Genomic DNA, 14,065 nt, shown 5'->3' with positions numbered 1-14,065 from the left:
TTTAAGTATATATCTGCATTTCTAAGGTAGATTTGGGTACAATAAGAGGCGAAAAAGCAGATTCTGACTAAGATTTTATCGAAATCGGCAACTATTTGACTCAGAATGGTTGCCTTACGTCGAAATCTAATAGTTTATTAAGGTTTTCGTTACTAAAATGCCCAAAGACGCCGATTTTGACTAGAATTTGAAAGATATTGACATGAATATATAACTGTTTGTATCAAAAAATGATATTTTAAACTGATATTTGCAGTTTTGATGCGGTTTTAGGTACGATATGAGTCGAAGAAGCCGATTTTGACTGGAATCTGTTTAAAATGACAAAGAAAAACCTATTATCAATTCAAGGAAGTGAATTTTTAAGTAGTTATCTGCAGTTTGATTGTAGATTTCAGTTCGCTAAGTTATGAAAATGCATGTTTTGGCTATAATCTTCCGTAAATCAAGGGCGAAAACCAATTATTTGTCCCAAAAGAAGGTGTTTTAAGTATATATCTGCATTTCTAAGGTAGATTTGGGTACAATAAGAGGCGAAAAAGCAGATTCTGACTAAGATTTTATCGAAATCGGCAACTATTTGACTCAGAATGGTTGCCTTACGTCGAAATCTAATAGTTTATTAAGGTTTTCGTTACTAAAATGCCCAAAGACGCCGATTTTGACTAGAATTTGAAAGATATTGACATGAATATATAACTGTTTGTATCAAAAAATGATAGTTTAAACTGATATTTGCAGTTTTGATGTGGTTTTAGATACGATATGAATCTAAGAAGCCGATTTTGACTGGAATCTGTTTAAAATGACAAAGAAAAACCTATTATCAATTCAAGGAAGTGAATTTTTAAGTAGTTATCTGCAGTTTTAATGTATATTTCAGTTCGCTAAGTTATGAAAATGCATGTTTTGGCTATAATCTTCCGTAAATCAAGGGCGAAAACAAATTATTTGTCCCAAAAGAAGGTGTTTTAAGTATATATCTGCATTTCTAAGGTAGATTTGGGTACAATAAGATGCGAAAAAGCAGATTCTGACTAAGATTTTATCGAAATCGGCAACTATTTGACTCAGAATGGTTGCCTTACGTCGAAATCTTATAGTTTATTAGGGTTTTCGTTACTAAAATGCCCAAAGACGCCGATTTTGACTAGAATTTGAATGATATTGACATGAATATATAACTGTTTGTATCAAAAAATGATAGTTTAAACTGATATTTGCAGTTTTGATGCGGTTTTAGGTACGATATGAGTCGAAGAAGCCGATTTTGACTGGAATCTGTTTAAAATGACAAAGAAAAACCTATTATCAATTCAAGGAAGTGAATTTTTAAGTAGTTATCTGCAGTTTTAATGTAGATTTCAGTTCGCTAAGTTATGAAAATGCATGTTTTGGCTATAATCTTCCGTAAATCAAGGGCGAAACCCAATTATTTGTCCCAAAAGAAGGTGTTTTAAGTATATATCTGCATTTCTAAGGTAGATTTGGGTACACTAAGAGGCGAAAAAGCAGATTCTGACTAAGATTTTATCGATATCGCAACTATTTGACTCAGAAAGGTTGCCTTACGTCGAAATCTAATAGTTTATTAAGGTTTTCGTTACTAAAATGCCCAAAGACGCCGATTTTGACTAGAATTTGAAAGATATTGACATGAATATATAACTGTTTGTATAAAAAAATGATAGTTTAAACTGATATTTGCAGTTTTGATGCGGTTTTAGATACGATATGAATCGAAGAAGCCGATTTTGACTGGAATCTGTTTAAAATGACAAAGAAAAACCTATTATCAATTCAAGGAAGTGAATTTTTAAGTAGTTATCTGCAGTTTTAATGTAGATTTCAGTTCGCTAAGTTATGAAAATGCATGTTTTGGATATAATCTTCCGTAAATCAAGGGCGAAAACCAATTATTTGTCCCAAAAGAAGGTGTTTTAAGTATATATCTGCATTTCTAAGGTAGATTTGGGTACAATAAGAGGCGAAAAAGCAGATTCTGACTAAGATTTTATCGAAATCGGCAACTATTTGACTCAGAAAGGTTGCCTTACGTCGAAATCTAATAGTTTATTAAGGTTTTCGTTACTAAAATGCCCAAAGACGCCGATTTTGACTAGAATTTGAAAGATATTGACATGAATATATAACTGTTTGTATCAAAAAATGATAGTTTAAACTGATATTTGCAGTTTTGATGCGGTTTTAGATACGATATGAATCGAAGAAGCCGATTTTGACTGGAATCTGTTTAAAATGACAAAGAAAAACCTATTATCAATTCAAGGAAGTGATTTTTAAGTAGTTATCTGCAGTTTTAATGTAGATTTCAGTTCGCTAAATTATGAAAATGCATGTTTTGTCTATAATCTTCCGTAAATAAAGGGCGAAAACCAATTATTTGTCCCAAAAGAAGGTGCTTTAAGTATATATCTGCATTTCTAAGGTAGATTTGGGTACAATAAGAGGCGAAAAAGCAGATTCTGACTAAGATTTTATCGAAATCGGCAACTATTTGACTCAGAATGGTTGCCTTACGTCGAAATCTAATAGTTTATTAAGGTTTTCGTTACTAAAATGCCCAAAGACGCCGATTTTGACTAGAATTTGAAAGATATTGACATGAATATATAACTGTTTGTATCAAAAAATGATAGTTTAAACTGATATTTGCAGTTTTGATGCGGTTTTAGGTACGATATGAGTCGAAGAAGCCGATTTTGACTGGAATCTGTTTAAAATGACAAAGAAAAACCTATTATCAATTCAAGGAAGTGAATTATTAAGTAGTTATCTGCAGTTTTAATGTAGATTTCAGTTCGCTAAGTTATGAAAATGCATATTTTGGCTATAATCTTCCATAAATCAAGGGCGAAACCCAATTATTTGTCCCAAAAGAAGGTGTTTTAAGTATATATCTGCATTTCTAAGGTAGATTTGGGTACACTAAGAGGCGAAAAAGCAGATTCTGACTAAGATTTTATCGAAATCGCAACTATTTGACTCAGAAAGGTTGCCTTACGTCGAAATCTAATAGTTTATTAAGGTTTTCGTTACTAAAATGCCCAAAGACGCCGATTTTGACTAGAATTTGAAAGATATTGACATGAATATATAACTGTTTGTATCAAAAAAAGATAGTTTAAACGGATATTTGCAGTTTTGATGCGGTTTTAGATACGATATGAATCGAAGAAGCCGATTTTGACTGGAATCTGTTTAAAATGACAAAGAAAAACCTATTATCAATTCAAGGAAGTGAATTTTTAAGTAGTTATCTGCAGTTTTAATGTAGATTTCAGTTCGCTAAGTTATGAAAATGCATGTTTTGGCTATAGTCTTCCGTAAATCAAGGGCGAAAACCAATTATTTGTCCCAAAAGAAGGTGTTTTAAGTATATATCTGCATTTCTAAGGTAGATTTGGGTACAATAAGAGGCGAAAAAGCAGATTCTGACTAAGATTTTATCGAAATCGGCAACTATTTGACTCAGAATGGTTGCCTTACGTCGAAATCTAATAGTTTATTAAGGTTTTCGTTACTAAAATGCCCAAAGACGCCGATTTTGACTAGAATTTGAAAGATATTGATATGAATATATAACTGTTTGTATCAAAAAATGATAGTTTAAACTGATATTTGCAGTTTTGATGCGGTTTTAGATACGATATGAATCGAAGAAGCCGATTTTGACTGGAATCTGTTTAAAATGACAAAGAAAAACCTATTATCAATTCAAGGAAGTGATTTTTAAGTAGTTATCTGCAGTTTTAATGTAGATTTCAGTTCGCTAAATTATGAAAATGCATGTTTTGTCTATAATCTTCCGTAAATAAAGGGCGAAAACCAATTATTTGTCCCAAAAGAAGGTGCTTTAAGTATATATCTGCATTTCTAAGGTAGATTTGGGTACAATAAGAGGCGAAAAAGCAGATTCTGACTAAGATTTTATCGAAATCGGCAACTATTTGACTCAGAATGGTTGCCTTACGTCGAAATCTAATAGTTTATTAAGGTTTTCGTTACTAAAATGCCCAAAGACGCCGATTTTGACTAGAATTTGAAAGATATTGACATGAATATATAACTGTTTGTATCAAAAAATGATAGTTTAAACTGATATTTGCAGTTTTGATGCGGTTTTAGATACGATATGAATCGAAGAAGCCGATTTTGACTGGAATCTGTTTAAAATGACAAAGAAAAACCTATTATCAATTCAAGGAAGTGAATTTTTAAGTAGTTATCTGCAGTTTTAATGTAGATTTCAGTTCGCTAAGTTATGAAAATGCATGTTTTGGCTATAATCTTTCGTAAATCAAGGGCGAAACCCAATTATTTGTCCCAAAAGAAGGTGTTTTAAGTATATATCTGCATTTCTAAGGTAGATTTGGGTACACTAAGAGGCGAAAAAGCAGATTCTGACAAAGATTTTATCAAAATCGCAACTATTTGACTCAGAAAGGTTGCCTCACGTCGAAATCTAATAGTTTATTAAGGTTTTCGTTACTAAAATGCCCAAAGACGCCGATTTTGACTAGAATTTGAAAGATATTGACATGAATATATAACTGTTTGTATCAAAAAATGATAGTTTAAACTGATATTTGCAGTTTTGATGCGGTTTTAGATACGATATGAATCGAAGAAGCCGATTTTGACTGGAATCTGTTTAAAATGACAAAGAAAAACCTCTTATCAATTCAAGGAAGTGAATTTTTAAGTAGTTATCTGCAGTTTTAATGTAGATTTCAGTTCGCTAAGTTATGAAAATGCATGTTTTGGCTATAATCTTCCGTAAATCAAGGGCGAAAACCAATTATTTGTCCCAAAAGAAGGTGTTTTAAGTATATATCTGCATTTCTAAGGTAGATTTGGGTACAATAAGAGGCGAAAAAGCAGATTCTGACTAAGATTTTATCGAAATCGGCAACTATTTGACTCAGAAAGGTTGCCTTACGTCGAAATCTAATAGTTTATTAAGGTTTTCGTTACTAAAATGCCCAAAGACGCCGATTTTGACTAGAATTTGAAAGATATTGACATGAATATATAACTGTTTGTATCAAAAAATGATAGTTTAAACTGATATTTGCAGTTTTGATGCGGTTTTAGATACGATATGAATCGAAGAAGCCGATTTTGACTGGAATCTGTTTAAAATGACAAAGAAAAACCTATTATCAATTCAAGGAAGTGATTTTTAAGTAGTTATCTGCAGTTTTAATGTAGATTTCAGTTCGCTAAATTATGAAAATGCATGTTTTGTCTATAATCTTCCGTAAATAAAGGGCGAAAACCAATTATTTGTCCCAAAAGAAGGTGCTTTAAGTATATATCTGCATTTCTAAGGTAGATTTGGGTACAATAAGAGGCGAAAAAGCAGATTCTGACTAAGATTTTATCGAAATCGGCAACGATTTGACTCAGAATGGTTGCCTTACGTCGAAATCTAATAGTTTATTAAGGTTTTCGTTACTAAAATGCCCAAAGACGCCGATTTTGACTAGAATTTGAAAGATATTGACATGAATATATAACTGTTTGTATCAAAAAATGATAGTTTAAACTGATATTTGCAGTTTTGATGCGGTTTTAGGTACGATATGAGTCGAAGAAGCCGATTTTGACTGGAATCTGTTTAAAATGACAAAGAAAAACCTATTATCAATTCAAGGAAGTGAATTAATAAGTAGTTATCTGCAGTTTTAATGTAGATTTCAGTTCGCTAAGTTATGAAAATGCATGTTTTGGCTATAATCTTCCATAAATCAAGGGCGAAACCCAATTATTTGTCCCAAAAGAAGGTGTTTTAAGTATATATCTGCATTTCTAAGGTAGATTTGGGTACACTAAGAGGCGAAAAAGCAGATTCTGACTAAGATTTTATCGAAATCGCAACTATTTGACTCAGAAAGGTTGCCTTACGTCGAAATCTAATAGTTTATTAAGGTTTTCGTTACTAAAATGCCCAAAGACGCCGATTTTGACTAGAATTTGAAAGATATTGACATGAATATATATCTGTTTGAGTAGATGTATAGTGCCGATATAAGCAACAGAAACCGTACATAACCTCAATTTCCTAACCCCCCCGCAGCGGGGGCCCCCCGCGCGTGGCGTCCTAGTGTCCCCCCTGTCTACCAGAGTGCGCTCCGCCCCCCACCCAGCTTGTGTAGCGTCCTGTTTTGCCCCGGTTCCGCCCGTCGCTGCTAGATGTCGCGCGCTTGTGTCGCCAGCTTGTGTAGCGTCCTGTTTTGCCCCGGTTCCGCCCGTCGCTGCTAGATGTCGCGCGCTCCGACCGTCGTAGGCCCCCCCGGTAGAGGGCGGTGACGGTGCGGCGCGGTGACGCGGTGGATCGGGAAGATAATTAAATAAACTTGAATTTTAATACATTTTATTTTATTTTATTTATAAAATTGGTCTGGCGAGGAGTTTCTTCTTCTTTTTATGTCGATTCAGTCGACCATCCCATTGTTCCTGTTCCTTGCGTTGTTCTTCTTCCCGTTCCCGGAGGAAATCTAAATACGAAGTGCACTCCTCGCCGTCCCACTCCGTCGACCACCCACCCGGGTACTCCTGCTGCTCCTTTGTTGCTTTTGATCCACCGGGTTGCTCCTGCTGCTGGTGATGTTCCCTTGTCGTTTCATGTCGTACCGGGAATTCTAACCCCCGGTACTCTTTGTGTGATTTGAATATGTGACGCCCTAAGCGATGCGCCAACATAATATGCGACTTGTCATACGGACAAACCGCGATTTTTTCTAGAACAAAACAAAGTATGATATGTAGCGTTTCCTATAAAACACACATTTTTTTTTTTTAAACAAAACTTTCAAAAAGGGGGGTTATCAAATAATTTTAAAAATTGTTTTTTAAGTTATACGCGCATACCAAAATTCACGTTTCAATTCACTGTCATTTAAATGTAAGTGTATTATTGTCAAAAGGGCAAACTGCAATTTTTTAGTACAAAAAATAAACAAAAATATGTATATATTTCGCGTTTTCCCCATAAAACGCACATTTTTGAAACAAAACTTTCAGTAATTTTAAAAATTGTTTATTTTTTAAAAGCCAAAATTCCCTATTCACTGTCATTTAAAAGATATTAAAAACGCTCAATTTAATTCGATTATTATTGTCAAAAAGGCAAACTGCAATTTTTTAGTACAAAAAATAAAACATTTTTGAAACAAATTTAAAAATTGTTTATTTTTTAAAAGCCAAAATTCCCTATTCACTGTCATTTAAAAGATATTAAAAACGCTCAATTTAATTCGATTATTATTGTCAAAAAGGCAAACTGCAATTTTTTAGTACAAAAAATAAAACATTTTTGAAACAAATTTAAAAATTGTTTATTTTTTAAAAGCCAAAATTCCCTTTTTCATTCACTGTCATTTAAAAGATATTAAAAACACTCAATTTAAATCGGTTATTATGCAACGTATAAAAGATGAGTATCATATTTTAAAAACAGGTAGAAACTAACCAAAAAAGTGATAACCCAAACTGAAACCCACAAGAAAAGACGCGCACTGTATAAAGGTAATTAAAATATAAAACTTACCAGTTGTAGGGTCGTAGGGAAATGGACATCGCACTTCTGTATTCATTGCACTGAATATAGTCTATAATACACATGCAACGTATTTATACACATGCACTCCCTTCCATGGTTGAATTAAAAGTCGAAAGGTCTTCTACCCACAAGCACCAACGCCGATTTGAATAGACGCGATGTTGTCGCCAGCCAACCGTGCAGGTAGAAGTCTCAAGGTCAACACGCTTTCACACGGGAACGCAACCGTTTCGGACGTTGGACGAACGTATGTTGCCGCAAAAGATCAAGGCCAACTTGCTTTCATTTTTTACAATCTCCGTATGGGATGTGGAATTTCAAAACGCGCCGAGTCTAAATGTCAAGTTGTTTTGCTTGTTGAGAATAATAATTAATTGCCCCCTTTATATTTGCTCCGTGGGATTAACGTAATGGGAAAAATTTGTTGCAACGCATGTGGAGGTGTCTTCGTTTGTTAACTTTTAGAAAGTATTCTCGCACCGTATAAATACATCTCATTTTTCTCTGTTTTGTCAGTAGTTGTTTTTGGTATTATTCGTGCAACGTGGAAGCTAACTTAGTGGTTTGGTGTTCGTACAAAAAAGCAGTAAGTACCTTTTTTATTGTCTTATTTTAATTCTTTAACATTTGTTATTATTTTATAAAGGTCTTAAAGATCATCTTAGTACTCTCAACCCGTAACCGCAAATAGAATAGCAGCAATCTTAAGCGTAAGTTTTTTTTATTTTTTTTATTTTGAGATAAAATAATTAATAATAATTTATAGATGGACTTAAGTCAACTGAATCAAACCTGTCTTGCAGAAGGTGATTTTGAGCAGCCGATTGTCAAACTGCATGAATTGCCGATAGGCGTTCCGTTTAAAATTACTAGAGCCAAAATTGTTAATACAAAATTTGGCAATTCCGTGTTGCTGCAATTAGAAAATTCCGTAGTATTTCTTCCTACTCGCGTGACAGAAGCTTTCCGTCCGAGACTAGAACACTTTGCGTCGGGGCAGTACAAACTGGTCTACGAGGGATCCAAAGATATTGGAAAGCCCAACTCTTTAAAGAAATTCAAAATAATTCAAAATTAATCAACATATTATACAGGGTAAGTCTTATTTACTGTTATATATTTAATAAACCACGATGCGCGTAAAGCAGATCATTCATAGAGCGCAAATCTTAATTTTAACCTTACAAAAATTAAAAAAGCATATTTCCGACAAGTTCACTCTTAGAGATAGTGATGTGTGGCTTAGGAGACTAAATAAAAATATTGAATCTTGCAACCAAATCGTTTCTAACGAAAAGGATTTATCTATTGGGTTAAAAAGAAAATTACAAACTACAATTCAACATCTGAAAGCTATTAGAAAAATTATTCTTAATTATCAACATAAGCATTTTGGATTGGGATTACAAAGTAGTAGCCGCGAGACAAACACAAATGAAATGGTTGTATGGGAATCGGTAGCGTCGTGTTTCCAGGGAAGAGTTCAGACCGGTGTCATAATTAATTTACTTCATAAAGATTTAATTCAATTTTTAAACGATTGTCGTCCAATATTTCAACAAAAAATTAGTCAAATTTTAAAGAAATTTTTATTGCTGAAAGTAAATACCACATTTTGCGGTGAATTTATTAAGGCAAAAAATGATGCCCAAGGCGAAGTTGATGTTAAATATCTGAGTACCGGAAATGCTGTAGTTGATTTAGGAACAGAATTGAATGATTGGTTTGTTGAAAATGTGCAAGATAAAATTTTAAATCAAATGTCAGAGTTTCAGGAACGTGATTCCGGGTGGGCTTTAAATAATATTATTTATTTAGAGATTAACATTAATAAATTTGAAATGGGTAACGGGTCATCCTTCGTTGAGTTGCCTAAAGAAATTGCGAATAAAAGGGCTTGTATTAACATTAGAAATGACGATCAAGCGTGTTTTTATTGGTCAGTTGTATGCGGACTCTTTCCAGCACGTTTTCGTCAGTATTTACCATCTTCATATCCATACTACAAAAGTGTTTTGAAAACTGAAAATTTACAAACACCTATGGAAATGAATAAAATAAGCAAATTTGAAAAAGACAATGATATTTCCATCAATGTTTATATCTTAGAGTTTAATAAAAATGAAAAAACTAGTTTTTATTCCGTGTTACCTGCACGATTAACAAAAGAAAAACGCGAAAAACATTCAAATTTGTTGTTAATACAAAATAAATATTATCCAAAAGTTAATGATTTTGATCCTGATCCGCAAGATAATGATTATGAAGAAATAAAATATCACTATTGTTACATTAAAAATTTGTCTCGATTAGTTTCCTCACAGCTCAGTAAATATAATCACAAGAAATACATTTGCGATAGGTGTTTGAATTATTTCAATAACGAAACTCGTCTACATGACCACGAAACAATATGTTCCAGTTTCAATGAGTATAAAGTGTCTTTTCCCAAATATGATTACGTTGAATTTCGAAACCATATATATAAACAAAGGACTCCGTTTGTAATTTACGCCGATTTTGAGAGTCAATTGAGAAAAGTAAATTTGAAAATTTCAGATAAAACCTCGAAATACCAAAAGCACGAAGCTTACAGTGCTGCATATTACTTTAAATGTTCTTATGATGATTCAATATCATTTTTCAAAAGTTATCGTGGTCTAGATTGTATTGATTGGTTCGTGGAGGAAATATCTAATTTATCAAAATTTGTTCGTTCAAAATTTAAGGATATTATACCAATGGATAGTGAAATTAGTCTAGATCAAAGGTCGAGTCATTGTCATATTTGTGAAAAACCTTTTTTAAAAGAAGATGTTATTGTTCGTGACCATGATCATTTTACTGGTAAATTTAGAGGTTTTGCCCATCAGGCTTGTAATTTAAATTTTAAAAAAATATTTGTAGTGCCCGTAGTATTCCAGAACCTTTCTGGATACGATAGCCACTTCCTGCTTCCGGTTTTAGCAAAAAAAAGCTATGTATCCATAGTTCCGGTTAATAAGGAAAAATACATCTCTTTTACATATTTCGAACCTGATTATAACATAAAATTTAGATTTATAGATTCGTTTAGATTTTTGGGAGCATCTCTGGATAATTTAGTTTCCAGTATGGATAAAAATGAACTATATATTTTAAGAAAAGAATTTTCCGATCTCGACGAATCAAAATTAAATTTACTGTCGCAAAAAGGTATTTTTTGTTACGATTACATCGACCATATAGACAAATTAAATGAAACAACTTTACCCCCGATTGAAGAATTCTATAATAAATTAAGTGAAAGCAATATTAGTGAAGAAAAATATTCCCACGCACAAAGTGTTTGGCAGTCGTTTGAAATAAATAATTTAGGCGAGTATTCAGATTTGTATTTAAAAACCGACGTTATTCTTCTGGCAGATATATTCGAAAATTTTCGAAAAACTTGTATGGCAACACACGTTTTGGATCCGGCGTGGTATTTCAGTATGCCCGGGTATACATGGGATTGCATGCTTAGATTCACAAAATGTCGTTTAGAACTTTTGCGCGACATTGACCAAATTATGTTTATCGAGCGGGCTATACGAGGTGGAATTTCGGTGTGTGTTGGTAGATATGCGGAGGCCAACAATAAATATATGCCCAACTACGATTCATCCAGGGATGATTCCTATATCATGTACTTTGACGTCAATAACCTCTATGGCAAGGCCATGTGCGAGCCTCTTCCTTACGGAGGATTCGACTGGATGTCTCATCAAGAGGTTGATTCATTTAATGTCATGAACATTCCAGATGAATCTTCCCAAGGATATATCCTAGAGGTAGACCTGGAATACCCGCAGAAATTACATGACACACATAGAGATTTTCCATTTTGTGCCGAACATCGAGTGCCCCCCAATTCAAAGTTACCAAAACTAATGACTACTTTGTATAATAAAGAAAAATACGTCATACACTATCGCAATTTAAAACAGGCTCTCAAAAACGGTCTCGTACTAAAGAAAATTCACAAAATATTAAAATTTAACGAATCTCGTTGGTTGAAATGTTATATCGATCATAATAATAAATTAAGAACCCAAGCAAAGACAAAATTTGGTATAAATTTATACAAATTGTTTAATAATGCCGCTTACGGTAAAACAATGGAAAACATTCGCAAGCATCGTATTGTTAAATTTGTTAAAGCGTGGGATGGTCGCTACGGTGCGAAAAATTTAATTTCTAGTCCTAGATTTCACAGTAGAACCATACTTGATAACAATTTGTTGCTTATAGAATTAAAAAAATCGGAACTTTGCTTTAATAAGCCACTTTATATTGGAATGTCCATATTGGATTTGTCGAAAACGACCATGTACGAGTTTCATTATAATTACATGCTTCCAAATTTGGGTCCCGAAAAATGTAAAATTCAATACATGGATACGGACAGTTTCATTTATAATATCAAATGTTATGACGCATATGAAAGCGTTATTAAGGCCGATTTAACAAAATTTGACACGTCTGATTATCCTAATGACAATCCCTATAATATACCGCAAATCAACAAAAAGGTTTTGGGGTTGATGAAGGATGAGAGTAATGGCACCATCATTAGTCATTATGCTGGGTTAAGGTCGAAAATGTATACTTTCAAAATTTTAACGGGTTCGGTAGTTAAAAAGTCAAAGGGTATTCAGTACAATATTGTAAAAAATAAAATTTCATTTGATGACTACGTAGAATGCTTAACAAATTTTAGGGAAAAGTACGCCACTCAACGAACCATTCGTTCATACACTCACAATATATTTAGCATCGAACAAACAAAAGTTGCCTTGAGTCCTTTAGACGATAAACGTTATCTTTTGCCGAATTCATATGAAACGCTTCCGTGGGGACATTATAAAGTGCCGTAATTATTTTTTAATATATTTTTGTTACAGATTATGGTCAAACAACTTACATTAGAAAGCCTTTGTATTATAACAATTTGCGAAAATATTAGGTGTAGTGCTGATTTTTTGCGTGAGTCACCTTTGCCTTGGAAACTAACGATACTAATATTTAAATATTATTCGAAATATAGATGGAGGTACCTTAAACAACTAGCGCTCCAGTCTGATGGCAATTCTTTATTAAATTTAGAATTCATTCTGTTGAATAAGAGATTTGGATCGTCTTACAGAAATAGCATTTTGGCAACTCCAACCATTGATTTTGACGGAGAATCCGCTTACTGTTTATGGGTCAGTTATTACAGGATAAAATATTCGGAAATTTTAGTTTGTAAATCTTGTCACTTTATATTTCAAGTAGTTAAAAAATTTAAAAAGAAAAATTTTAGACTTTTATTGGATCACTATCATTTACAGCTGGATATAAATAATTTGAATGATGTATATCACGATAAACAATTTTGCTGTCAAAGCTGCTTTGAAGAAGTTTTGTTCACTGTAGAAACTGAAGATGAATGTAATTTAATGCTTCACAATGAGAGGAAATATGGAAAAAAGTTACGCTTTTCTGATAGTCCATTGAACTATTAATACTGTGGTTTTATTATAAAATATGTAACTGTAGATAAGGCTTTTATGTATTGATTGTATTCCATTGTATTGCAACAAGAATAAACATGTATATATTTAGAGGCTATTGTCTTTTTTACCACCACCACAACACCGCATAATAATTACACAGAAGTTTGTAATTGTATAATTTATTTATTATATACATTATTACTATTTTACAATTTCGTTAAATGCTAAATTATTAAATTGTTCTAGTTTTCTTTTGCACTCTTGAGCTTGCATCCGCGCCACTTGCAAGTCTGTATTAAAAAGCGCAATTTGTGTTTCAATTTCGTTGATATTGCACTCTAATCCCGACAACTGAGACGCCAAGTTTCTTTTTAAATTGAATGCCTCACAAATGACACTTTTTTCTCTACCGTCCGTGCAATTCTTCTTCATAAAATCCGCCCATTATGGGTTTACCCTGCATATCTTGAAGCAAATACGTTACGGGGTTAGTAACCCGTACTTTAACAATTTTAAACAATTCCGTGGTCCAATTCGGTGTATAACCTTTGTTAAAAACGTGCTTGACTTTGCTGATTCTAACGATGTCGCCGACTTTAAGTTTACGAGGACCGAATATTTTTATGCTACTATACGCGGTTTTCAAAATTCTCTTTTCGTTGCTCTTACTCACATCGATGGGTTTCGTACCCGTCGTTCTATGTTTTGTGTTATTGTATTCATCAACGATAGAGGCGAGCACATCGATCCATTTGTACGTCCCGCGTAAAGAAAAATGTCGAAACAATTTTTCTTTGAGGGTACGTATCACCCGTTCGACAATTGAGGCCTTTTTTATGCTATACGTACTATAGTGGTTAATTTTATGCTTATCCACAAGTTTCAGAAACGTGTCGTTGTAAAATTCTTTACCGAGATCCGTTTGCAAGTTTTGAGGGTGCCGTCCGTCCTCGAGAAT

General features: G+C 33.3%; 1 protein-coding gene across 1 annotated transcript; it reads left to right on the top strand.

Annotated features, from left to right (window-relative positions):
* The first annotated feature begins 8,483 nt into the window (after positions 1-8,483).
* LOC132698200 (uncharacterized) lies at positions 8,484-13,187 on the top strand. Its single transcript, XM_060664146.1, has 2 exons — positions 8,484-8,683; positions 12,514-13,187. Exon 2 carries the CDS (start codon positions 12,517-12,519, stop codon positions 13,114-13,116), a length of 600 nt encoding a protein of 199 aa, XP_060520129.1. The 5' UTR covers positions 8,484-8,683; positions 12,514-12,516; the 3' UTR covers positions 13,117-13,187.
* The last annotated feature ends 878 nt before the right edge of the window (positions 13,188-14,065 follow it).

This window comes from Cylas formicarius, unplaced genomic scaffold (genome assembly GCF_029955315.1).
Source record: "Cylas formicarius isolate icCylForm1 unplaced genomic scaffold, icCylForm1.1 PGA_scaffold_2__14_contigs__length_35257938, whole genome shotgun sequence".
Taxonomy (NCBI): domain Eukaryota; kingdom Metazoa; phylum Arthropoda; class Insecta; order Coleoptera; family Brentidae; genus Cylas; species Cylas formicarius.
The sequence above is the reverse complement of the archived record's forward strand: the minus strand, read 5'-3'. Positions and strand labels throughout refer to the sequence as shown.

What these genes read in the sequence shown, in the direction of transcription:
- LOC132698200 (XM_060664146.1), top strand. Translation starts at nt 12,517, where the DNA reads ATGGTCAAACAACTTACATTAGAAAGCCTTTGTATTATAACAATTTGC.